This window comes from Melopsittacus undulatus, chromosome 6, assembly GCF_012275295.1.
Source record: "Melopsittacus undulatus isolate bMelUnd1 chromosome 6, bMelUnd1.mat.Z, whole genome shotgun sequence".
Classification (NCBI taxonomy): domain Eukaryota; kingdom Metazoa; phylum Chordata; class Aves; order Psittaciformes; family Psittaculidae; genus Melopsittacus; species Melopsittacus undulatus.
Window position 1 is genome coordinate 30,782,017 of NC_047532.1, and position 27,580 is coordinate 30,809,596.

Below are 27,580 nucleotides of genomic sequence, written 5' to 3' on the forward strand. Positions count from 1 at the left end.
AGAGCTGGGGGATTCCCGGCCTGGTGCCCAGCATCGCAGCCGCAGACCCCGCTACTGTAGTCCGTGCCCCACGGCCGCCGCTCCCAGCGTGCAGCGCGGTCACATGGCCCGCCGGGAGCTGTGGTCCGAGGGCTGCTTCCGCCGCCGCTGCCCCGCTCGATGGTGTCCCCTGCCAGGAACGCTTCTGGCCGGAACTAGCGGGGAGGGGCCGTGTTTCCTGGAGGAGACGGATCTTGTGTTAGGTGCAGCCGTCATCATGGCCGCCCGGCTGCTCGTGTGGGCGTCGCGGCAGCTGCTGGCGGGGGCCGGGGCCGGAGTTGGGGCCGGGACCGGGCGGCTCACGTTCAAGACTGCGCCGCGCCAAGTAAAGAAGCGGTGGCTCCGCGCCTACCTGGAGCAGGAGCGGCTGAACGCGCCCCCCCAGCGGCGGTGAGACCGGCCCGGCCGGCAGGAGAGGGCGGGCGGCGGGGGACACGGGGCCGGGGGAAGGGAGGGCAGCGGCCGTGAAGCAGATAAAGTCGAACCGTTTAAGCACCTTCTCGTCAGGCTTTGGAGCAGAGTGGTTTAAGCTCCACAGGTCAGCTTGGTTCCCGAGCTTGAACGTGGCAAGGGGCTCGTCCTGGCAGGCAAAGACAGATGCGAACGAATGGCATTTGACACGAGAGATTTAAATACTGCTTTTGGTCTTTAGACTTTAATTGTCTGAAAGCCCTGATGCTCGCAGTGCGGGTAACTTCTTGTTCTGTTTCTGAATTTGCTTTATTTTCCACGTGTGTAGGTCAGAGAAGCCCAACTGGGATTACCACGCAGAGATACAAGCTTTTAGCCACCGGCTGCATGAAAATTTTTCCTTGGATCTTCTCAAGACTGCCTTTGTTAACTCCTGTTACATTGAAAGCGAAGAGGCGAGGCGCCGGGAGCTTGGGCTAGACAAAGAAACGATTGCTCTTAATCTCCAAGATAACAGTAAACTTGCTGAAGAAGGGATGTCTTTTTCACGTTCTTACCTAACGCAGTGCTTTGAAGGTGCCTACCCAGAGTTACCCGCAGAGGGAATAGGAGCACTTGTTGATTTTCTCACCAGTCAGGAACTTGTTTCTTATGTGGCTCAAAACTTGTCTATACAGGACCTGACGCTTTGCAAAGAATTCCCTGCTCCCCCAGATGTGCTGCAGAGGACCTTCTTTGCTGTAATAGGAGCCTTGCTTGGCAGCAGCGGGCTGGAAAAAACTGGGATCTTTGTCAGGGTGAGTCTGGCTTTAAACTCAAAATGCATTTACACAATGGCACAGGTTGCCCAGAGGAGCTGTGACTGCCCCATCCCTGGCAGTATTCAAGGCCAGGTTGGATGGGGCTTGAGGCAGCCTGCTCTAGGGCAAGTTGTCTCTGCCCATGGGTTGGAACCCATTGGGTTGGAACGGGTCCCTTCCAACCCAAACCATTCTAGGATTCTGTGATATATTTTTGTGCTGACAACAATAATGTCAAAGGGTATCAGAAATTACAGGGGTTTAAAAAGGAGAAAAAAAAATATATCTTGAACCTTGATGGCCAGAGATCCAGGGAGTTTGGCAGAAGTTTGACCATACTTGGAACAAGACAACTGCACACTGAGATCTAGTGGTTAGTGGTGGTGGTTGGGTAGGGTTTTGGTTGGGGTTGTGTTTCTTTTTTCTTCTGTTTTCTGTTGTTTTCATTTTTCATTAAGAAGCACAGGCTGGTCATGTACATAAAATCATATGCTTCTGATATATAAAATAATAATATTCTCTTATTTGCTGACACTTGTGAAGGGAAGGCATTATATTCCATGCACTGTACTATCAAATAATGAAACTATTCCGTGTAAGGTCACATGTATCTTAATAAAAAAAAAACCCAAAATAAAACAAAAACAAAACCCCAAAAGAACCAAAACAACCAAACATAAAACCCCAAACAAAATAAGCATTTTATTTACAGCAGGGGCTGCGTTCATGAGTTTTGCATGCAGAAGTGCAAGCGCCTAAAGATATTTCATGGAAAAAGGTTTAATTATAAATACAGTGTAACAAAATAGTTCTAGCAGCTACTGGCCTTTTAGTTGTCCTTGTTACTTATTTCTCATTTGCAATGGAGAAGTATCTCTACAAGACCCTTGAGAGGTCTCTGTAAGAGTAAGTAGTTTGTAACAGGCAAAAGAGCCATCCAAACAGTGGGTTTGCAAGCACTCTTCTGATGTATAGCTTCAGCCTGGAAACAGCACTGAGCTGCTGCTGCTCAGAGCTGTGTGTAAGCGTTGTTGGAGCTCCTCTCATGCTGGTGCTGTTCCTTCTCTACGTGTGGGTGGTTGACTTTGCTCAAGGTGCACATCAGTGGCTAAATCAGACCCAGAGCTGCTGAGCATAGGAGCACTGGTTACCTGTGCTTAGCTGTATAGAGCACCGAGGCAATTTCACATTTCGTGTCAGCAATTTATTGTTAACTGTATTAATGCCTCTTCATATTGTATTTTATTAGGATACACCAGAAGCTAGAGCTTTTGTTACCTTTCACATTAATTGCAACTTCCAAATATTCTTGTTTAGGATTTTTTTATCCCACAACTGATTGGAAAAGACCTGTTTGAGATCTGGCAAGTTGTAAATCCTATGGGTTTACTAGTGGAAGAACTGACCAAGAGGAATATCTCTTCTCCAGAACCAAGAATTACCAGGCAGCTGGGAGTCAGCACGGTTCTGCCAGTATACTTTGTTGGGCTGTACTGGTTAGTACAATATTAATAGAAAGTGAAATGGATTTAAGCTGGGGAGGAGCGAAGAGGGTCTTTTGCTTTTCTGCTTGTGCTCTTCTGTCAAACTGTTACAGAAAAAAATCTTAAAGTGACTTCCATATAAAATCAGGCATTAAAGCACTGGCCTTTATCATTACTTGTTGTAATGATGCATAAAAAGACAGTCTCTGACTAAAGGGCTTCAGAGTATAAATTAGGCATGCAAAAAGAGTCTGGATGTATGTTCTAAGTGACCTGCAGAGGAACTTTGTGAATGACATAACTGAATGGCTTTGGAGGGACCACAGCTGTATCCATGGCTTAGGGAAGGGTAAAGACACACAGACATCAAAAGAGGTGGGATTGAAGAGAGCCTTATTTTATATTCCAGATAAGCTTTCTAATTTTCAAATCATGGGCACTATAAACTAGACAAGAGGAGTGTCTGTCTCCAGACAAGAGCTGGGAAAAACCAGTCATCTCTAGTGTGCTTGTGTCAGGTGTTGTCAGTGCTTGTCCTTGTGTCTTGTCCAGGGGTGATTTTGTTCCTCTGAACCAGAACAGGACCTTCTTCCACCAAAACCCACATCATTGTTGCTTTGCTTGATGAGCTGCAGATAAACACATGGGTAGATTGTCTTAACTTGTTCTGATTTATTGTGCTATGGTTTATATGCCTTCTAAGATTTATTATATAAATGAAAGGAACTTTGATTGTTTTTCTTTGAAACCCATGGTATCTCTTCAGAAACCATTCCTATTCAACGGCCATGAATGCTGGTTAAATAGATCTAAGTGCATACTTCGTAACATAGGGAACTTCTCTGTGAATCCCTTTAAAGAAGTTTTAAAATGCTTTCCTACCAGGAGAGGAGAAAAGAGAAGCATTTCACTTCTTTGTTCAAGTCAAACAGAGTCATGAGTTTGCATAATTTTAACAGGGCCAACAAATTGACCACTGTAAAGAAGCAGTGTTTTGTTGGAAATCTAAAGGAACAAAGTAGTGTTCTTCCAGGAAATGGATGCATTTCTGATTTGAGTTTCTATTGTTGAGTACACAATCACTTATCTTTGCAGGAAAGGCCGAAGGAAATGTTTACATTTGTGTGTAAATAGAAATTCCCTTCAGTATTCACAGACATTAGAGAAAGGAAAAATCTAGCAGCTCTTACTCACAGTATGCAGTAGTGCTCAGGATTTAATGAAGAAAATGTTTTTAATTCTATTTCTTTTCCCCCCAAGTGATAAGAAGATTATAGCTGAAGGTCCTGGTGAAACGTTGCTTGCAGCAGAGGAAGAAGCTGCCCGAGTGGCTCTACGGAAGCTCTATGGGTATACAGAGAACAGGAGACCTTGGGATTACTCAAAACCCAAACAAGGACTGGCAACTGAAAAGGCTATCAGCAGTAGCTAGATGATAACTGTTTCTCTTAAGAATTGATGGCTTCCATGTTGAATATAGATGTATTTAGGAAAGGAAAATGCAGTTTGGCTTTCTGATTTCAGTGCTTGAAACTTTCAAATCGAATACGGTATTAAAATAAAGTATTTTCCTTTTGCACAATGTTTAATATTTGCTCATTTTCCTAAATAGAAATACCCTTATTCTGATTTTTTTTTCCTTTTGGCTGAGAAGCTTTTCCATACATCACAGGAGACCAGTTTCAATGATGTTTAATACTGTGTGACAAAATCTTACTGTATAGAAAAAAAAGTTTCATGAATGCTTCCTTGGAGATTGTTTTGAGGTTGTTCAAAGTCTCATGACATGTGCAGCAGCCATCTTTGGATTGCATCTGAATTCATTTGTCCTCGACATTGTGAAAGCATCGAATATGATGTCTTTGGTAAACTGTGATCTATTTAAAAAAAAAAAACAAGAGTGCAAATGGCACTTTTGAGGTCTTGCTGCTTGTACACAAGTTTTGTTTGAGGCAGACACATGGATTTCTATTGTTGGAGTTTGCTCTGAAAGAGTATTTTTCATTTTAAAATTTTTAAAAGTTTCTCTTTTGCAGAACTATCAATAAGTGTCAGTAAGGATTGTGAAGGCCAAAACCCAAAGTGGAGATTATGATTTAGTGACCGGCTGTAAGGTAAGCTACAGCCTTCTTATTTCTTTTTCCTCCTTTTTGTTCACCTCTTTTTGGTACTTTCCCTGTTTAGTCCAAGTACTTAAATTTTCTCCTGTTCTTTGGCCACTTAATTTAAGTAGTCAAGTAACTAAAGTACTTGATTCTGTGAAATGAATGTGTGTTTTGTTTGCACCATCTGTTGCTGTTCTAATGTAACTCCAAGTAAGTGGAAAGTCACTTAGAAGTAACTTGGGTACTTGCATGGTGTTCCTGTTAAATGTCACAGAAAACTCAGTGTATACCTGAAGACAACAGCTGCATGAGGACTGTGGCTCTTTTGGAATAATTTCCCTTGAAATTGAGTGAGAGTCTACTTACATGCTGGGACTGAGCCTCCAAAGGAAGAAACTCAGTGTAGGACAGTGGCTAAAGAAGTTTTTCCTGCCCTATCCCATTGCAAGAGCTGGTTGTGAAAAATAACAACAGGTAAATGTGCCTGCACTAATCTGGGCTGGGAGATACAAGCAGGTGCCAATTCAGACAGGTTTGATGTTGCTGTCCGTAACAACATACATCATAGAATCATAGAATAGTTAGGATTGGAAAGGACCTCAAGATCATCTAGTTCCAACCCCCCTGCCATGGGCAGGGACACCTCACACTAAACCATATCACCCAAGGCTTCATCCAACCTGGTCTTGAACACTGCCAGGGATGGAGCATTCACTACTTCCCTGGGCAACCCATTCCAGTACCTCACCACCCTAACAGTAAAGAATTTCTTCCTTATATCCAGTCTAAACCTCTGCTGTTGAAGTTTCAACCCTTTACCCCTTGTCCTATCACTACAGCCTTAATGAATAGTCCCTCCCCAGCATCCCTGTAGGCCCCTTTCAGATACTGGAAGGCTACTATGAGGTCTCCATGCAGCCTTCTCTTCTCCAGGCTGAACAGCCCCAACTTTCTCAACCTGTCTTCATATGGGAGGTGCTCCAGTCCCCTGATCATCCTCGTGGCCCTCCTCGGGACTTGTTCTAACAGTACCATGTCCTTTTTATGTTGAGGACACCAGAACTGAACACAATACTCCAAGTGAGGTCTCACTCAATTCCATTGTCCATGTCAGTGACAAAGATATTAAACAAGACCGGTCCCAACAACGATCCCTGAGGGACACCACTCGTTACTGGTCTCCAGCCGGACATGGAACCGTTGACCACAACTCTTTGAGTGTGACCATCCAGCCAGTTCTTTATCCACTGAGTGGTCCACCTATCAAATTGATGACACTCCAATTTAGAGACAAGGATGTCGTGTGGGACAGTGTTGAACGCTTTGCACAAGTCCAGGTAGATGACGTCAACTGCTCCACCCCTGTCCATCACTTTTGTAGCCCCGTCATAGAAGGCCACCACATTGGTCAGGCAGGATTTTCCCCTAGTAAAGCCATGCTGGCTGTCACCAAGCACCTTGCTCTTTTTTCATGTGCCCTAGCATGCCTTCCAAAAGAATCTGCTCCCAGATTTTGCCAGGCACAGAGGTGAGACTGACTGGTCTGTAATTCCCTGGGTCATCCATTTTCCCCTTCTTGAAAATGGGGGTTATATTTCCCTTTTTCAAGTCATCAGGAACTTCACCTGACTGCCACGATTTTTCAAATATGATGGCCAGTGGTTTAGGAACTTCATTTGCCGGCTCCTTCAGGACCCGCGGATGGATTTCATCAGGTCCCATGGACTTGTGTACATTCAGGTTCTTAAGATGGTCTCGAACCAGAGCCTCTCGTACAGTGGGCCCAAGGTCTAGGTTTTCACAGTCCCTGCTTCCGCCTTCCAAGACTCAGGTGCTGCGGTCAGAGCCTTTGCCAGTGAAGACCGAGGCAAAGAAGCCATTCAGAACCTCAGCCTTCTCCAAGTCCTGTGTAGCCAGTTCTCCTGAAAGCTTCCGGAGGGGGCCTACATTGTCCTTAGTCTGTTTTTTAGCCACTAGATACCTATAAAATCCCTTCCTATTATCTTTAGCATCCGTTGCCAAGTTTAGCTCCAATTGGGCCTTAGCTTTCCTAACTTGGTCCCTAACTACCCTGACAACATCCCTGTATTCATCCCAGGCCTCCTGTCCTTGTTTCCACCTTTTATAAGCCTCTTTTTTCTTGTGAATTTTTCTCAGCAGCTCCTTATCCATCCAAGGAGGTCTCCTGGCCCTCCTGCTGCACTTCCTTCTAGTTGGGATTCAACACTCCTGAGCTTGTAGCAGGTGATCCTTGAATGTTAACCAAGAGTCTTGGGCCCCCTTGCCCTCTAGGGCTATATCCCATGGAACCTTGCTAAGCAGGTTCCTGAAGAGGCCAAAGTCTGCTCTCTTGAAGTCCAGGGCAGTGAGCTTACTGCACGCTCTTCTCATTGTCTTGAGGACCTCACATTTAACCATCTTGTGATCACTGCATCCAAGATTTCCCTGGAGAGTCAGATTGCTTGCGTTGAGCCCCAAGGATGTGTTTATGGGAAAGATACTTGGCTTTAAGAAGGTCTGAGGCTTGCAGCTGTGGCTGCTAAGCACATATGTGGTACAGCACAAGTGGTACATTCCCTGCTGCCCCTGGACTGAAAATGACTTCTGACTGGTTTACTTGATGGAAACCAATGCATTAGTGTATTCACTAATTCAGTGGTTGTCTGCAGCTTGTGTATATCTTCAGTATTTGGTGTGACCTGCGCCTTAAGCATGTATAAAAAGCTTGTGTGGCTGGATAGCAAAGAAAATTCTTGTGCATTCTCACATGGGTGACTGTATGTGTGAAAGCTTGAGTATAAAAAAGGAGAGCAGAAGGTTCAGTCTAGCATAAAATATGCATAAATTGCTTGTGTTACGTGAAAAATTTCAGCTAGGTAATCTGTTATCACTTATATAAGCAAAGCCAATAAGGTCATTATATCCCAGGGGGGATAATAGCAAAACCTGAAAAGAGGTTAGAACTCATGTTATTTTTAGTTTCCAGATGAGGTATTTCTCTTACCTTTACCTATTTTAAAAGGACAGTTGTGAAGGTGGATGTTTTTACAGCCAAGGTTTGATCTTCCTACTATTTTTACATATATATTTATTTATTTTGAGAGAGAGAAAAAGGAAATTTTCTGGCAGTTTATCTTAAAGGTAAAAAAAAACCCTGTGGCTTTATGGTTTGGAATATGGACATAAGCCTTTGGAGAAGTGTATTACAGAATAGGGTGTGGCAAAAAACCCTGAGTAATGCAAAGATAAGCCAATTTACTGTGTAGTACAGGTATGGAATTTCTTAAGCTCAAACAGAAAGACAGTTTGGGGACATGGAAAGAAAAAACTGGGTTTTTATAGAGATGTGTGCAAAAAGGGAGTTTTTATAAAAAACATGTCCTTTTTTCAAGCTTCTAAAATTTGGAAAAGCATTTTATGTGGTCTCTGCATTTTAATTTCAGACACTTATGCATGTATTGAAGGATTTATCCTTGCAGTAGTGGGGTTGTTTACATACTTCAAATTAGTAACTTCTTTTTATTTCTTTTTTTCTGAATCAGTAGCCATAAATAGTATTTAGGGGCATTAAATGCTTAGACATACAGAAATCAGTATCTACAAAATCTGGTGAGAACAGCAGCTTTTCTTCTACTAGAAACATTGTTCATAGAATTCCATGTTAGTTTTGTTGTCTGAATTTGTAATCTCCTTGGATTGGTTCTGACACAAGTGCTGCATACAAGAGCATTCATGTCTTTCCGTTCTTGTTCTTTTCTTAAATCATATTTTATTTCTCTTTCAGAGAAGACAATTGTCCAAGCAGCATGTCAGTAATTGACTCACAGAAAGGAATGAGGATGGTTTATTTTTGCAACCTATTGAACAAATCATTGATTATGGTTATGAATGTCATTATTTGTAAACTTACTTAACAGTAGAAAAGTTTGTTCTTTAGTATTTATGCATGTTCTTTAGTATTTATGGAGTTTTTGGATGGATTAACATTATTTCAGGGGTCAGCTTCTTGATGCTTTTCTGTATGTTACCTTTTAACCTTATCTGATGCAGATATTTGTTACTGCATTTGCATTTATTGTTCCTTTAGCTTACTCAAATCTTATGTCATGATCAGGATTTTTTTTGTTAAGTGAAAATTATCATTGGTAAACCATAACACAAATAATTTTTCTGCATTAACTTAAAATGCAATTTAATGTCTGTACTAAGAGCTACGCTTTGACAAAAGTACAATACTATATGATAACCCTTTTTTTAGCTTTCTTTTCCTTTTTAATCTTTGTATTAATTTGCATAAGTATGCTGATATGCTTAGACATAGGTATAAGTGCAATTAAATGGACTACTAGCTGTTAATCCATTCAAAGCAGTAGCAGTTTTGCTGTTGATTTTGGTCTAAACTTGGTTTTACTCCAGATGTTGAAGAAACTCAATGTGTGAACAGTCTTGGATTATTCTGTTTCTGTCATCTATATCCTTTCTCTTTTTTAAAAAGTGTTTTAAAAGTGATTTTGAGAAAAGTAAGAGAAGTTCTACTGAATTGGTCTCAGCTAAGTAATTGGTGAAAACTTCTTAATACACTTTCATGCACTTTTATGAAGTTACTTCTGTTCTCAGTAGGTGCTTTTGCTCCTGTGTCTTGAGCTGTTCAGAAATGTGACTGAACACTGTATTATCTTCTTGTTTTCAACTGTGGCTTCTCTGGTTGCAGTAACCAGAAATTTTAGTGTAATTTTGTCCAGGAATAATTCTTGTGCTGATTGCTCTTGTGACTTAAAGGCAGGTGATTAAAATAGAATCACTTTACAGTTATCAAAAGTTTAATTCAGAGTTTGAAATTGCTGGTGAAAAAACAAAGCTTTTATTGAAATTTCCTATACCAAACTCTTTTGTTTTTCATAATAGATCAGAAATTTAAATTAGCTGTTGTGGGGTTATGTTGCTATAAAAAAACATGAAGAATTCAAAACATCAAAAGTGTGTTGTCATTCTGTTTTGCTGGGCAGGGCAGGGGGAGAGAGATGATGCAGTACAAAAACACTAGAAAAGCCCTACTCTTTTTTAACTTTACCAAGTGGTGTGGTAAACTTTAAACAGGCTCTAACTATTTGGTTTGTTTTACATCTGAGCTCTGAAGTTTAATATGAGATGCATTTAGCGTAGAGAAGCAAACATCTAAGGACAGATTGTTTTTGTCTTTTCAGATTGGTTCCACTGATCTAATAGGTTTGCATTTGCCATTTCAGCTTGACTGAGAAACTGTTGATGGATCAGGAAGATAAAATGGTCAGTAGTTGAACAATAAGTAAATAGCCACTGTCATGGTGCAAAGTTGCATAGTGGGAACACAGCTCATCTGCATGACAGAATCAGAGCACTGAAGGCTGACGGTGATTCTTCAAATAATGGGGCTTAATGCAGTCAGCTCTTCATGGTGCACCTAAAAACTGGGGCTGGTCTTTGGGAAAAGGGTAGCTCTGGGAAGGAGGTAAATGTTATCATCCCTTTCTATTTTTCTCTGGTAAGGACAATATTTCTGCCAGTCTGTGGCTAAGCTCTTGAACTTCCAGCTTTACGTTTGCATATGTTACGTGAATTAATACAGTGCAGGTTGTGTATCATCAAAGCAATCATCACTGTCATAGTTATGTCATATAGTCCTTTTCCTAAACAGAGAACTCCATTTTAGAAGTATTAGGTCTTTTGTTCTTATTGCTCCAGATGGGAGCAGGTACAGAACCTTGCTGTTCTTATATGGAAATTAAAATTTATGCCTTACCTCTGTAAGTATTTACTGCCAGTTGTGCAATGTTCTTTATCAGAAGAAATCCTTATTTTATTGATGGTGGGAGAATTTTGTATTTAATCCTAATGAGATAAATATTTCATTGAGTTTCAAATGCACTTGAGAGTTCCCCTTTATAGGGCATCTCAGAAGTTCTGCAGTCCTATGCTTTCTAATTTGTCTGGGATGCTTACATAAATCAGAGCAACATTTGTTTTTATAATCTGAGTAACATATTTTAGACTAATCATTATCTGACATTTGTAGTTTAATACTCTTTGTCCAAAGATACGATTTTGGCTTAAAGTACTTAATTTTGGTACTTTATATAGGCAACAAAAATTAACTGCATCCATAATTAAGTGCAGCTATTAAAATGTAATAGAAATTCAAATGGCTCAGCCAATATTTATGCAGCGTTTCTAGTTCTTAAAAACATGCATACTTACAGAAATAAAGTTCTGACAGGATATTTGCTATCCAGCTTGAAATAAACTTTTTGGCACTATTTAATGCAAGATGTTTCAGTAGAGAGAGACAACAGTTAGGTAGAGTCCTTCACTTTTGGCAACAGATTTATAGTTTCATGATTCACGTGTGTTTAGGTAAGTATTGAATCAAATCTTTGGCTTGTCAATGCCAGTGTATTTGTCTCTTTATGTAGGCTGTGGCTAGCACTTACATGGTGGGAGGGGAAGTGCTGCTGGCGATTTTTCCACCTCATAGAAGTGAGAAAAGGGTTATTTTTGACTGATGTGGGAGATCAGTTTCTGAAGTTTCTAGGTTTGGAAGCTTCTCAGTGTTCTGCTCTCGCTTATTTGACTGGTTGTAGAGAATGATGCCACCATTTACGTAGTACACAGTAGGTGATAATAGGCCCAGTCCCACACTGAGCTGACAGTTTGTGGGGATGTATCTGGACTTGTGATTAATACCTCTGAGGTAGTGCAGGGGATATTGCCAGATCAAATAAATAATTAAGTCAAGTTAAATGAAAAATCGCTGTGTTCCTTGAAGCTGAAGGAAGCATGCTGATGGAGCACCTCTGACCTACATTCAACCTAAACCTGTAAGAGAAAATTCAGAGTAATTTAAGTTTAAAGATACCATTCTGCAGTCTGCCCCTTCTTGGAGGAGCCCTAGGTAATCAAGAAAATACTAATGAAACTGGAGAAATGCTACAGAGTTAGTTCTGTAAGAGGAGGATTAATAAGGGGGAAGGATTCCAACACCAGAGCTCAGTAATTTGTCATAAAGTTCTGGCTTGGTCCACAGCTTTATTCTCAAAGTTATTGGCAAAAATATCAGTGCTTCGGATGATAATTTAACAAAATTGTTTGGAGAAATAATTCCAACATCAGAGAATATTTAGAGAGAGTCCAAAGAGAAAATTGTTTCACTTGTTGAGCACTAGTTGAATACTAATGGAAATTATTCCCTCAAATTTCAAGTGATAGATATCATATACAATGTACAAAGTAACTTTTATTATAGTCCATTGGAAGAAACATGGTTGCCTGACCTTAAAGTGGGTATCTGAATGTTGCCTATTCCATTACACAGACCTCCTAAATCAAGTAATGCCTGTGGCAATGAGTTTAGGACAACTAATTTGTAATTTGATTGGGTTTTCATCACTAAAGGGCTAATGGTTTTAGGTTGGAGTGATTTACCTATCATTTGCTGTTTATGATATCTGAGTACAGATAGGTTTTGGTTTTATTTTTATTTTGCAGTAGAAATGTATGTTAAATGTTTAATTTATCTCTCAAATGTCGTATGATGTTGTTTCAGCATGTTTTCAATCCGGCAGACATGTTCAACAACCTGTATCCACCAGGCAATGAGACAGCACTTTGGAGAGAAAAAAAACGAAAAGCCAGCATTCATACTGGCATTTGGCAGATCCCCACATGGCAATTCATTATTGCTTCTGTTGCTGCTTTTATTACTTTAGGGTGAGCCTACCCTAGGTGCACATACCCATATAGTTCCATTTCAAGACCCATGGCACTGCATGTTTGTCTCCCAGCTGCTGGGAATCTGTACTGACACTCAGTGCATGGTGTCAAAGTGGAGTTTGTGATAATTTCTTTGTCTGTGTGCCACATCAATGGCAGGCAGGCTGGCTGCTGAAGCTCATGGAAATCTAGACCAGCAGCAAAACTATTGATTGTTCCCAGGTGTCAGAGGTAGGTAATCTATTTCATGGTTTAGTTCTTTGAAAGATTCTTGTTGAACTTGTCAGTTCGTAATGGGTTATTTCAACTGCCTACTGCAAGCTTGGCTGCCAGATCAAGTGTTCAGGAAATGATCATGGATGAGACTGAATTTGGTTGATCTCATTACCTCGTGAGATATAAAAACAGATGATTTAAAAATAACAAGCTTGAACATTTGTTTCTTGACTGGAGTATTATACTCATCATTTTCCAGTAACCAAAACCATCAAGGACTAGAAGAGGATGATAATGATAATAATAATAATATAAAGGTATGATAAAATTCTAATTAGCTTCAAAATTTCCTAGAGAAAAAAATCCAACTATTGCAAAGAAATTTGCTGCTAAGTGACAGAATCCATGGCTAAATTATCTGACTCTTGATATGAATGCCTTTCATACTTCAACATAATTTCCATTTTTGAAGAATAACAATACATCCTTCAAACAGGAAGATGTTTCGAAGAGTTCACATTGACAAATGTTTATTTGGATTTTGTTATACAAGGGGATGAAAATGGCTGTAGGGAAGACTGAGAGCAAATGTGGCCATTGCCTGGCTGTGCTAAGAGGCTCTAGCAAAAAAATAGAACACATGGTACTTCATAGTAAAGTGGAGATTGTGGACAATACTCTGAAAATTCATTGTCTGTTAACTGCTCTGTTTATAATAAGGATTAAATAGAAAGAAACCCTTTGACAGGTGCATTTGTGGTTATCTCTATCAATGGTGGAAAGAGTAGGACATAAAACATCTAGGTCAGTAAAAATGAAAACTTTTAATGAATTACTCTGAAACCTTTTTCTGTTAATCATTCATTACTTTGCTTAAATTGTTTTATTTTTAAAAGATTACACTCATAATACTATCTCTCAATTACCAAAGTTATGGTCTGCATCTAGAGCTAAGCGGCTAGCATTGAATAGCAGCTGTTAGCTAATCAGCACAGCTGGGCACACTCCTCTATCTCTTGGCTGCATGTGTCAGCATTTCAGTTGAGCAGTTATCTGTGTGCACAAAGGTGTGTGCAGGGAGGGAAAAATTAGCTGAAGGATGGTTGTTCTGGCATTGGGAAAATATTTATAAGCTGGCAATGGACATATGGAACCTTAAAAAACTGAAAGCTGGACTTTAAGTAGTAAAATACTGAGGTCTGAAACAACCCCACACAATGGGGAGCAGGATGCAAAAAACCCTGTGTATTCATGAAGTGGATCTTGATAATTTAGGAAAGTCAGGGTAAAATTAGGAGCTCTAAGTTCTGGGGAGGCTGGAGAGTATCCAGAGAAGGGCAATAAAAAGGATCAAAGTACTGGGAAGCCTGCCACATGAGGAAAAGCTGAGAGAACTGAGTTGAGCTTTGAGAACAGAAGGCTCAGAGGAGACCTTATCACCATGTTCCAATATTTAAAGGGTGAGTCCCTTTTTACAATGAGTCACATGGAAAAGATGGGGGTAATGTGTACAAGTTACTTGTGGGGAGATTCCAACTGGATATTAGAAGAATATTTTTCACAATAAGAACAATCAGCCATTGGAATGTTTCCAGGGAAGTGGTGGATTCTCCAAGGTTGGACAGATTTAAGATTTGTCTGGACAGGGTACTAGGACATCTAGTCTAGGTCACACTTTGCAGAGAAAGGTTGGACCAAATGATCTTTGATGTCCCTTCAACCTTGTATTCTATGATTCCTGGACTTGTGCAAAGCATTCAACACTGTCCCACATGACATCCTTGTCTCTAAATTGGAGTGTCATCAGTTTGATAGGCAGACCACTCGGTGGATAAAGAACTGGCTGGATGGTCACACTCAAAGAGTTGTGGTCAACGGTTCCATGTCCAGCTGGAGATCAGTAACAAGTGGTGTCCCTCAGGGATGGTGTTGGGACTGGTCTTGTTTAATATTTTTGTCGCTGACATGGACAATGGAATTGAGTGTGCCCTCAGCAAGTTTGCCGATGACACCAAGCTGTGTGGTTCGGTTGATAAGCTAGAGGGAAGGAATGCCATTCAGAGGGAGCTTGACTCACTTGTGAGGTGGGCTGATGCCAACCTCATGAAGTTTAACTATGACAAGTGCAAGGTCCTACACCTGGGTGGGAGCAATCCCAGGCACAGCTACAGGTTGGGCAAAAAGGAAATTCATGGTAGTCCTGCGGAGAAGGACTTGGGGGTGTTGGTCAATGAGAAAATGAACATGAGCCAGCAGTGTGCACTCACAGCCCAGAAAGCCAACCGTATCCTGGGCTGCATCAAAAGGAGCATGACCAGCAGGTCAAAGGAGGTGATCCTGCCCCTCTACTCTGCTCTCGTGAGACCTCACTTGGAGTATTGTGTTCAGTTCTGGTGTCCTCAACATAAAAAGGACATGGTACTGTTAGAACAAGTCCAGAGGAGGGCCACGAGGATGATCAGGGGACTGGAGCATCTCCCATATGAAGACAGGTTGAGAAAGTTGGGGCTGTTCAGCCTGGAGAAGAGAAGGCTGCGTGGAGACCTCATAGTAGCCTTCCAGTATCTGAAAGGGGCCTACAGGGATGCTGGGGAGGGACTATTCATTAAGGCTGTAGTGATAGGACAAGGGGTAAAGGGTTGAAACTTCAACAGCAGAGGTTTAGACTGGATATAAGGAAGAAATTCTTTACTGTTAGGGTGGTGAGGTACTGGAATGGGTTGCCCAGGGAAGTAGTGAATGCTCCATCCCTGGCAGTGTTCAAGACCAGGTTGGCTTAAGCCTTGGGTGATATGGTTTAGTGTGAGGTGTCCCTGCCCATGGCAGGGGGGTTGGAACTAAATGATCTTGAGGTCCTTTCCAATCCTAACTATTCTATGATTCTATGATTCCAAGGAAATTAGACTGTGACACAAATTCTAACAATTACAAGAGACTTGATTAAAAGAAGTAGGTTGTAAGAAGCACTATGCTTCCCTAATAGCTTCTGTAATACTTTTGTTAATGGTCAGGTTCTTTTTCCCTGCAATTTTCCTCATACATGGTAGTCTGGAGAAACTTGTTCAAGTGTTTTTCATTTGTTTAAAAATCTCTTGCACATCAGGGGCAATATTTCTCAAATTGCTGTGTTTCTGTCAGTCAGATGCTGCTCTTTAATAACTAGGGTATTGCTCTGAGCAGACATTATCCCAAATATTATTTATTCATTCTCTTCCACTAACTCCCTTTTCCCCAAACCAAACTGAAAAAAACCCTGCAAAGAAAACCAAAGTTTTGTTCTAGCCAGGGTGCAATAATGTTCTGAACACTCTTTGCCAGTTGCCAAAACACAGTATGTGGAATATTACTATGCCCACCATCTTAACTGTTGATTTATTTATGTTTTATGGGCTTTGTGTTTGTTTTTAGATATTTTTTTCCCATTGTTATTGGTTTTAATTATTTAATTATTTTTTTAATTTTTTAAAAAATATTTAAAAATATATAATATATATAAATATACAACTAAGTATAATGTATTTAAGTTATTTTATAGTATTTAATTTTACTTAATTTATTATTTAAGCAAGTAGCAAGTAAATATTAAATAATCCCATCATGTTAAGAAAGAAGCTTCTTTTTTATGTCAAGTCATTTTGAATAAGCCACATGTGATGAGCTTTTCTCTTTTGCCTTCTGGTTAAGAAAGAGTTTTCTTATTTATAAATACTTTCAAATTCTACATTCTCAGTTGAAATTCACACACATTGTTTCAAAGAGACATCCTTGTCATTGCCACTTAAGCAGAGAATGCATTCTTGAAAGAAATCTTATTTTATTTTTAGGCTGTTTGTGTCTACAACTCTGGCATGCATTGTTGAACACATTCAGTTCAAGGCAAGAAATTGCGGGGGCTCTTGCTGTACAGCAGAATGTACAAGAGGCCTTAATATCATGGGTTCACTTCTCTTGTTAAATTAATGATTCCAAATAAAATATTGAAGGTTTGTTAATTTACTTCCTAAATTAAATTACATGGAGAGAAAGCTCTAAAATGTTACTAGTTTTAGCAGTATTTTTCCCATGTTTGAATTGAGATTAGGCTTCTCCTGCAGAAAATCTCCCTTAAGAGGATATTTGCCAGCTACCAGAGATTATCTGTATCTATTCACTGCAACTGCACTAGCCTGTGCTACATTCTCTGAAGGATTTTTGTTTGTTGTGCATCTTGTTATTGCTCTTACTTTTAACTTGTTAATACTACTAGTTGTAAAGCCATCCACTCTGCAGTTTTGACAAGACAAATTCTGAGGGATTCATGGAAAAAAACTTTGTGGCAATATCTCAGATTTTAAAATTACAGGAATGAGAACTGTTACACTAAATTTGAAGGATTAGGTTTCCTTTTGTAGTCCACTTCTAAAATATTTTATTTCAGAAACAGAGTGACTGAAGAACTTGATTTTCCTTTATTCACAATACATACATAATTTTCTTAATTCTCCTATTTGAATATCTATCTGACATCTGAAAGTTCTATTTTCCAAATCCGCCTATTTTGTTATATCCGTTTCCACTGCTTTAGTCTGTGATACTGTTCATTTTCATTCCATTTAAAATCTAAATGGATGTTTTCGTGATTTTTAGTTATTATGATACTTCTTCTATTCATTGATTTGTTCAGTGCAGTGTATAAATATAAAACTCTGTATCAGGCAAGACTGAAACACATTGGAGTCACTGATTTACTATCTCAGTGTTGCAGATAACAGAGTGCATGACAGGTACTTTATGGCTTGTCTTGGCATCTTAGGCTTCTTCTGTTTTCTTCTTTTTTGACATTTTTCATTATTTATACATACAGGTTAACTTAGAGAATTAGAAAGTTTAGGATCCGCTTTCTGTGTTTAGATTCTACTTGTAAACACTGCTTCAAGGTTACCATGAGCACTGAAGGATGTCTGCTCAGAACAGCTAATTCTTCTCTAGTGTTCCCCAACTCAGTCCTCAGGTGATGTTTATTAAAAGAATTAAAATTTTAGGAAAGCCTGAAGGAGAGTATGTGAGGTTTGTAAAGTACAGGGAAATAATAGAACACTGGCTGAAAATACTATTTCTATTTTAATACTGTGTTTCCCTCACTGCAGATGCTTGTGAAACTACCTGTACTTCTTTTTGCCAAGTTGAAGGCAGTTCTAAGACAACACCAACCAATCATAGTTTACACAAATTAAACTGCCTAATCAATAATTTAGATTCATTAGTGAAAAGGAACAAAGGCCTCTTCAATCCCGTGGGAGTTCTACAGAAAACAAGCATGAAATGCTCGCCATCAAGTGGAAAAGGTATGGAAGAAGTTGAAAATACACTGGGCTTTAAATACAAATCTTATTCATAGGTCAAGAAAGAAGTCGTTATATAAACTTTATTGTGAAAATGAAGTTGTTCCTGTTCAGAGAGCTGGGACTGAACATTTCCTGGTTTAGTACTTTATGTAGCAAAATACGATAGAAATGATTAGTGGTTTAGATATCTATTTAGATTCTGTCCCTCCCTCTTCTAATTTATAACCAGAAATTAGACAGATTTACACTGTCTTTCCACCATCGAGGTCTGTCTTTCAGCTCTTTGTTTCCTAAGGTAATTTGTTTGCTTCCTTCTCACTTTATTCATATTGGTTCCACAGCATCTCACTTGTGCCTTTAGGCTCTTGGCTCTCTTGTATACTGCTAACATTCTCATGGGCAGTTCCAGCAAATGTAAAGTATTATATGGCTTACCATTATTTTTCTATTACTGTTTATATGGTGAAATATGGATATATTCCCTTTTCAATTTAAAGGTTTCCACTCTCCTCTGGCATGTTCTTCAGAAAGCCTACATGAAACAATCATTTTACAATAAGTCCTGTGATTTGTGATACAGTTTATAGAGTTTCATACAACTACAGGATCTTATAGAATAATGATAAACCAATACAAATCAAAATTAGCAACAGAAGCATTGGCACATACCCTAAAAATAAAGGTACTGTAAAGGTGCACTTAAAAATAAAACACATTCACCTCACGGAGAAGATATTCCTATGACAGATGCCTTGCCTTCACTGCAACTGTATATAGGCATGTTCTTTCCACTACCTAGTCTGTGATTACACACTGAAATATGATCTCGTACGCTTAAGGCATGATGGAAATTCAAGAACTGTGTCAAATAAAGGGGCAAGGTTGAAATATTGATAACCTTTCAACATCACTGACCAAGCTAGAAAGCTTGAAGAGAATAATGCCTCCTCAGCTATCAAAATTGCTCACTACAATTAAAATACTAAAAATTTATGTAACTTTGGAACAAGTAAATTTGCTGAAATGTCTTCCCTGGATATGAAAACCTCCTGATAATTAGACTGGATTACACTATGAGCTGGAGCAATCCTGCACTCAAAAATTTCCCACTGACAAAAAATGTATCATCTGTTTGTCACTGAACACGGTTCCTGAAGGGACTTGTCTTGCAGTAAAACAATTGTAAAATTAGGCAAGATGGGCTCACAAGGTCCCCTAGTAGTTCCAGTCCAGCTAGGAGAGCACATTGTTTGGTTAACAACCATAAGCACAAATTAAGTAACACAGAAGCTGCTTACTCTTCTGAACAACTTCCTAAATAGCTGAAATCAACATCAGAATTTGGTTTTTTTTTAATGACATTGATGGGTATATCTATCTATATTTTTATATTTTTTTAGTTTTATGGGAAGAAAATGAAAGAAGATGAAGAAAGCCAAAGGAGAGTATTTCAATGAGAGAGGTAGTTAATAGTTTAGTTAACTCGAAAACCTGAAGACAGGTAGGGGTACAGGATTACTAGTGCTACATGGAGTCCATTCAGGAAATCTCAATCCTTCCCACTGAAAAATTTCAAGTAGATTCAACTGGACTACAGGGTAATAGACTTAACGCAGAACACGAAACTAAGAGAAAAGGTAATTAAGGCATTTTGACCACCTCTGATATTGATCTCTTGTGTTATCTTTGGAAAGGCATTCTGCACCTTTATGGCCCTCTTCTTGAAACCTATCTGGTTTGTTCAGATGAAAATTCTAGTTCACTTTGCAGCAAGGAGAGCCTATGTTTCGCTATTAATGCCTGATACCTGGCTCTACACAGCTTCAATCTATTTCACTTGGAAACTGCAAAAGCTGTTCTGTCAACACAGCTATAGTAGATAGGTCATAAAGTGTTGAGGAAGGAATCTAAAGAATAATTGTTTTTTATATTCATTTTCTTGTTGTTGTTACTTCCTGCTTCTGGGCTAGATCTTGGTTTTGTGTCTCTCACCCCGTACCTTCAGCCTCCTCCATGTCATTTGCAGAGCAAACTTCGGCTTTGATTCTTAGACTTTCATTGCTGTGCAGGTTGAAAAATAAACTTCCTACCCTACATTACTCAAAATGGAGTACCTGTATGTCACACTAATTAAAAATTAAAAAGAAAAAGACCAATAATTTGTGCATTACAAAGAAACCAAGCTGATGTGATTGTGTCTTTATGGTGAGGTCTGTTTCCTGTGACCAGCTGTTACGGGTAAAGGCAGGGCTATCAATCATTTACCTTTTCCACTGTGTTAATGTCATAGCAGTGAGTGGGAAATGTCAAAGGGAAATGGCTTTTCAAATAAAAACAATTTTGTAATTCAATCATATTTGTCTGACCATTTCCTGCAGTTAAATTCTCTAGATTAAAGAACTGTCAACAATCAATAATGAATTACATAAACATGATTTTCTTTCGGTTTGATCTCTTACTGAAATGTGTCTATTCATTAACAAAAAGCTCTGACTTAGATAAGGCCAAGCACAGACACACCAATTTGTGGTCTGTTGGCTGAATCTTTAATAGAGTATATCAGTGAACTTTCTTACCTGCTACACTTGCTGCATCCTTAGCTTTCTCAGAAATCACTTCAAATATTGCAGGAGCAGATTATCTCGGATCCGATATACCTAATCCCAGGATTAATTTTGTATGCTCATCAGTAGTGAAGCAAGATGGATTTAATAGCCCATTAGCCTTTCAGCATGATAATTTTCACATCACTTAGCCTGCTGGGTTAATTGCTTTAAAATGGATATTATTGACCTCAGTCCTAGTGACAAACAGAGAATGTCTTATCCATTTCCCAAATGTGCATTCTTAGACTCTTGTTTCTTTTGGTCTTGACTGACAATAAATCTTGTACATTATGTGCTTGAATATTATAATTTATACTCTATAGGCCAATATTATTTGGCCTACAAGAGCAACATCTCTCTGATATTACCCACGATTTGGCTAAGATTTAATTTCTGGTTTTTATGTGAAGAGAAATGTTGCAAGCATAAGGAATCATTGCTTTATCTCTTGTTAAAAATTATTTTTAATGCTGAAAGCTGTAGCAGGTGCAGCAGGGATTAAGCACTTTTGGAATAAACAGCTGGCTAGTATCTTTCCAACCACAGAAATCCGGTCATCAAGAAGAGAGAACGAAGAACAAATTTGGACAGAGAAGTTGTAGGAAAGGAAATTCAGATACTGGGGTAGAGAAACAGAAAAAATCTATCAGGAAAAAGAAAACCAAAGAGTAATGCTGAAGAACTGAGTTTTTATTCATGTGTATTATTTGTGAGTTTTTTCCCTTAGTAATTTAGAGAAAACACAAGCCATCTGCTTTGAGGGAATTTATGCTGGCTGTGAGCAGCAAAAAATAGAAAAGGAGGGAGTGGAATAGCAATGCAAGTTACAGTGTTGCTTGTGGAGAGGTGAAACAGGGCTGGAAGCTAATGTAGCTAGCTTTCACACCTATATGTGTCAACAGCGTAACACGTACATTTATACATAGGTGGTTGTATTTCTCAAGCACCGATTCCTGTGGGAAACAAGATTTAGATGCTTGACTGTAGGAACTCAAGGATTGGAGCAGATATGCTCACAGTCTCTAGAAGAACCCAAATCCTACAGAGTTTATGGGTATTTGTAAAATGGTCTCATCATATAGATTCCTGGGGTAAGTCAGCTTTATAAGATACAGAATGGAAAGATTTGGTATTTTTAAAAGGTGATTTCTAAACCAAATTAATGTTAATAGAGGTCATTTGTTTGCTAACATAGCCCACACTGGTGCTGACCATAAATAACTTTGGAACTGTTTCTTCATGAAACAAAGTAGAGCTTGCTCTAGTGTAACACAAAATCTGCAGGACTGCTATGGAGCTTTCTGAGTGACTTAAGCCTCAGGACCTGGATTTTCCCTGAGAGCTCAGTTCCACCTTTTAATGACCATGACAACTTCAATGGCAATGGTACTGTTTTTATTGACAGCTGTTCCTGTGTGACATTCATTTTAAGTACCTTGGGACACAAGCAGTTGAAGTGGGACATTCTCACTTCAGTTACAAAGCCCTTTGCCTCTGGTTGAAACAAAGCCCAGTTCTTCCCTACAGCAAGTCTTGTGGCCAATCATTGCTCTCCACAGTATCTTCCAGGAAAAAAAGCCCCAACTAACTTGTTTTTCAGCCTTTAACCTTCTTTTCCCCTAAACATAGGTCATCTACTTTAGGTCATTTAGGTCATTGGCAAATCTCCAATGTTAGCATGTTTTGTAGTAGGCAAAGAAAAATAAAGGAAACCTTCTGCATAAGAATAATATCAGCATTTCAGAGAGAAGTGAATAATCAGAGGAAGCAGTGAGAATTTGGTCCTTACAATACTGGAAATATTTGTATGTTTACTTTAAAGAATGCTATGTAAGAAGTATTTAATGATTTAGCAGTGTTTATCTTTCAATGTGAACAGCTCCTGCCATCCATAACAGAAAACTTTGAGATAAGTGCATTGTAGTCTGGGTTTAAAACTTAGGCCTGGTTGATCAGCTCATGTAAATCAGCACACCCAGCAAGATCAGAGGAGGAATGTCAAACTACTGATGCTGAACACCTAGTCCTAGATTTTCTTAACTAAAACTATGAGGAAACAGAACATCTTGCTCCTACAAAAGCTAGAGCTAACATATGTACTGGCGTCAGAGCTGCAAAACCCGGCCCTAAGTATGTTGCGTTGGGAATTTTTAAACCTTAAGGAGATTTTAATCACACATAGTGTTGCCAGACAGTTTTGCAACTTAAATAATGAAATTATAAAGTACGTGATTCTTTTTTTTAAATGTATTTTTTACGTTCATTTTGCACACTGTTGAAAAGAATTCCTTTAGGCACCGTTGTAAAGAACAAAACCACATTTTATGTACCCGCAGCAGATCCGAGTTCCAGCCAGTCAAGGGTTCCTCAAGGATATCAGCAGATGTACATGACTGCTGGCTCTGTTCTCTTTCATGAGGAAGCGTCCAGTCGGGTACCAACAGCCAAATTCCCATGGGGAAACTTCGCACTTCCCATCTTCGTAGCAAAAAAGACCCATAACAACGTTCTCCTCACAAACCCCACTGCCTTGCAAAAATCGCGCTGACGAGCCCCTCTGTGCAGCGCTACACCCGCCGGTCCGCCCCCGCGGCTGCCCCCTCTGGGAAACGCTTCCTGAAAAGACCGCCCTCACCTCAGCCTCCATGACAGGATTTTAGGACTTTGGGGAGACGAGAGCACAGCGTAAGGTCACTGGGAGCTCCGGACCGCGGCCGCTGTTATCTGCTTTACGAACCGCCCCTCTCGCCTTAGTCCATCCGCACCGCCTGGCGCTGAGGGGCCTGTGGAGGACCGGTGGCCAATGGCCGCGCCTAGCGCTCACCCCGAGGGTGGGGGGCTTTGCGGGCAGCCTCCCACGAGCACACGGCGGGTAGGGGCGATCCGGGCATTGTGCTCAGATCTGTCCGTTTGGGTTCTCCGCAGGACCAGCCCCAGCCAGCCACCGCCGAGTCACGACAGGTGACACGACCCCGCTAGAGGCACCGCCTCCGGGCTAGGGTCGCGGCGAGAGGGGAGTGCGTCCTCCGGCGCGAGAGAGGGCGCTGTCGCCGAAGATAGCGTTTTGCTCCGCCGCCGCCATCTCCTTCTCTGATCTCATAAAGGTGTCGCGCAGGTTCCGCCCGGTCTCGTCATTCAGCCGCCCCGGGCCTGGCGCAGTAGCCGCCGGCCTGCTCCTCGCCGCGGCCCTCGGCCCGCCCCCTTCCCGCCCTCCCTCCCTCCCGCGGGGCCGCTGGCCGGCGTAAGCGGTAACCGCGCTGCCGCCCCGGCTGATCGGCGGGCGCTGGTGCCCTGCCCGCCCCTTCCTTTCCTCCTCCTTCCCCCCACCCCGGCCCCCTCTGCCTCCGGCCGGGCCCCGGAGCGCCGCCGCCGTTGGGGTGTGAGTAGGGCCCGGCGCCTTGCCGGGCCGTACCCTCGCCGGCGGGGCCATGGCCGCGAGCGCAAAGCGGAAGCAGGAGGAGAAGCACCTGAAGCTGCTGCGGGAGATGAGCAGCCTCCCGCCCAACCGCAAGTGCTTCGACTGCGACCAGCGCGGCCCCACCTACACCGACATGACGGTGGGCAGTTTCGTGTGCACCTCCTGCTCCGGCATCCTGTGAGTGCGGGCAGGGGGACCTTCGGCTCCATTCCCTAAGCTGGCCCGGGAGGGGGAGGGCAGCCCTTGCGCTGGCGGGGTGACCTCCGCCCCGGCCGGGCTCAGCTGGGGGGGCGGCGCAGCGAGCCGCTACGCGGGGTGTAGCGCCTCGCCTTTGGCTTCGCTGCGCTGGCCGTTTCCCTCTTGGGTTCGCCCTTCCTCCCTGCCCCCCAAGCAGCGCCGGACTGCTGGTTCAACCGCGTCGGAGGGGAGCAGTCAGGAGGCTTTCCCCGGGGTATTGGCTTAAAAATCCCCACCTAGTCCGAGAGATGGCGGTTGTTAGGCGGGTGTGTGAGTGCGGGGCCGGGCAGCACGGCAGCCTTCGTGGCCGGCGGGCAGCAGCAGCCCGGAGTTTATCCTATCGCTGCTTCCGAGGAGGTGTTTTCTTGCACGTAGGGAGTGTAAGCGCTTGCCCACGACACGCAAGGGAAGGGGAGAGCGTGCCCGTCCTCCCTCCTTCTCTCCTTCCCGCCCTCCCTCCCCAAGGCATCATTGAAGGTGTAGTTAATAAAGTATGTGTATGGAGAATACTTTTGGAAAGAGAAGGGGGCACGTGGCTAACAGTTCCTTTTCATGACAGTCTTGAAGACGTGGGGAGAGTAATGCTATTGTGAATACCGAGTTTAATGTTTTAAAAATCATTTAACCTAACGTTTAACTTTAAAGTATAAAGTTACACCACTAGCCTAGCCTTTTATGAATCAAGTTATGCCCGATAGTAGTTTGTAGGACAGCTCTCTAAACTCTAGCTTGGGAGATAAACTCTTGCTTTAATAGTTTCATATACTTGATCAGAAAAGTAGTAGAAGGCTTTGCTCGTGCCTGTATTACTTCCTAAAAACTATATAAATAAACCTTGGAAAGGGATTGGCTCTGATAAAGTGGATTGCATTTTTCCTGTTCCTCATTCCTGTATGGGCCTTCTCACTCCTCCTTCCTTTTCCACCCTTCCTCGTCTGACATGGCATGTATGAGCCCAAGAGCTGAGATCAGTCAATTCTGAATTTCTGTAATGCATAACATGGAGGAAGAGAAAACCCCTACTATCTTCAGTGTTACTGTTTCCATAGTTAAATTTGTTTGCTTGTTTACATTACTGTGACATTATGCTTATGAAATTGAACAGAATCAAAGAATGTAATAAGTAATTAAAAGTAATTACTTACAAAAATAAGTAATAAATAGTATGTCAAAGGGTACAGATTTATATTTAACTTAAGAAAAGGCATTCAGGAGCCTAAACTAGTTTCTGTCCCCTTACTAAGAGGGACTGACTACCCCACATAGGCCTTCAAAGTAAAAGGTCTGGTGTTTCAGAACAAAGTTGGTAATTATATTGAGATTCAGGACAAAGCAAACATGTTAGTTCTATGCTGAATTTACATGGAACAAACTGCCTTTTGTACTATTAGACAGCTAAGTAGTCTTGGGATTTTTTCCTTCTATTTTGTGTAGACTTTTGAATGCAGATACAGAAAATATATTCAGATTGTGGCAATGAAAAGAGGCTCTAGTTTTTGACATACACATGCTACTTAACCAGCTCTGGCTATTGTTTGCTCTGTTAGCAAACTGTTATTTGTGCTGGCATGTGAGACTATTTTAAGCTACTGCATAGAGCTTATTTAATGGTTGCACATGTTCTTACCAGTTAAACTGACAGCATAATAAAACTGCTCAGTAAGATTTTTTTTTTCTTTATTTTTCAGGCTTTTTGACCTTGATAGAGGGATATGTGATGAGTACTGCTGAGATGTTTTGCATGGGTTCAGTAGGACTTGTTCCTTTTATCTGTTGGCTATGTTGGTATGGACTACTGAAGTCCATAGTCTATAGTAACCAGAAGGATGTACATGCAGTGAAACAGCTAGCAAGCAGAGGACAGCTGTCATGTGCTGTTAAGTTTGCCATTATTTGAGTGCTACTATGCTTAAAGGAAGAAAGAATCTTTATGAAGAAAAGTTGTTAATGTATTGGTATTATAATAAAATGCAAATAACTAATTCAAAATATGCAGTGGTTTTGTGTTGCTATGAAAAACAAACCACAAACAACTTTTTTAGTTGTTACAGCTAGTAACACCTATGCTTTTACAAGCTGGAGTAAAGGATTGTCAAGAGGACTTAAAGCATTCTTCTGAAATAAAATTGGGTTGATTCTTTCATGTTGACTTGGAAATGCTTTCATAAATTGCGCGCATGATTACATGTGTTCATCTAACACCTTAGAACCTAGCCAGTGGGATATTTTTGTTAGGGATGAGACTAGGTGTAGAGATAAGTCATGCCTGTTTCATAACTAGAAACCGTTATTTTTAACACTTCTATCAGAGAGGTCCTTTGTACAACTTACTTATTTGCAAATACTCTTCACTGTAGAAGTCCACAGTTGAGGGAAATGACTTGGGAAGAAACCACATAATGGCAAATGGTAAAAAAGACAAAAAAAGTGTAAGAGTACAATTTCTTTTGTAGTTCTTAATGGCTGCTTGCATTCTACCTCGTAATACTTGCTTTATTGTAAGGCTTTAATAATACTATTACTCAGTCTTGTTTGTATGCTGTGTGAATGACTTGCATTCCTTCTTGTTTTAATTATTTTTTTTTCTGATCTAGTACAAGAAGTATTCTTAAGAGTTGAGTTCAGTAGACTTTTTAATTTTACTTTTTTTTAAAGTATGAAGTGCCCAATATAAAAATACTGGTATATTAACAAGTCTTCAGAAAGGTTTCTTAATTAAAAGTTGTTGCTAGCACTGTTATCATCTTAAGCATGTTGTTCTCCATGAGCTAACTCCAAACTTTTTAAATCTGAAGTATAACTTTTTTTTCTTTGCCCCCTAAGTTTTCTGACGTGTTTAGTCACTGTCCCGGCAAGGATAATCTATTCAAACTCCAAACTGTCATTTTGGATCCATCATTATTTTCCATCAAGGATTCTATGTATAGAAAGAGAGCAGTGCTATTTATTACTAGATTTAGCTTTGAAAGAACCCCAATTTTTCTTCACTATTTAAAAAAAAGAAAAAGTCTGGCTTGTTCCAAATACTGTAAAAATTATGTGAGAAATGGTAACTTTGCTGAAAAGATCTGTTTCTGACAGATGTTGGAGGTGAGTCTTATCAAGTTAAAAGTATGAGTAACACAGAGCAGGTACTTTTATGTAATACTTTGGGTTTAAGTTTTCTCATCAGATTGGGTTTACCAGAGCAAAAG

General features: G+C 40.7%; 2 protein-coding genes across 3 annotated transcripts in view; both read left to right on the forward strand.

The window, feature by feature from the left end:
* The first annotated feature begins 228 nt into the window (after positions 1 to 228).
* Positions 229 to 4,316, forward strand: MRPL44 (mitochondrial ribosomal protein L44). The gene is made up of 4 exons (XM_005147048.3): positions 229 to 429; positions 779 to 1,247; positions 2,568 to 2,746; positions 3,995 to 4,316. The coding sequence occupies exons 1-4, from the start codon at positions 257 to 259 to the stop codon at positions 4,164 to 4,166; spliced, it is 993 nt and encodes a 330-aa protein (XP_005147105.2). The 5' UTR covers positions 229 to 256; the 3' UTR covers positions 4,167 to 4,316.
* Positions 4,317 to 23,957: 19,641 nt separating this feature from the next.
* Positions 23,958 to 27,580, forward strand: part of AGFG1 (ArfGAP with FG repeats 1) — a 37,039-nt gene continuing 33,416 nt past the window's right edge. The window contains exon 1 of one of the 2 annotated variants that reach the window (XM_031047258.2): positions 23,958 to 24,326. In XM_031047258.2, coding sequence (XP_030903118.1) covers positions 24,160 to 24,326 — 167 coding nt within the window. In that variant the 5' untranslated portion in view covers positions 23,958 to 24,159. The remainder of the gene's footprint in view (positions 24,327 to 27,580) is intronic. The other variant, XM_005147045.4, reaches the window with a different exon arrangement.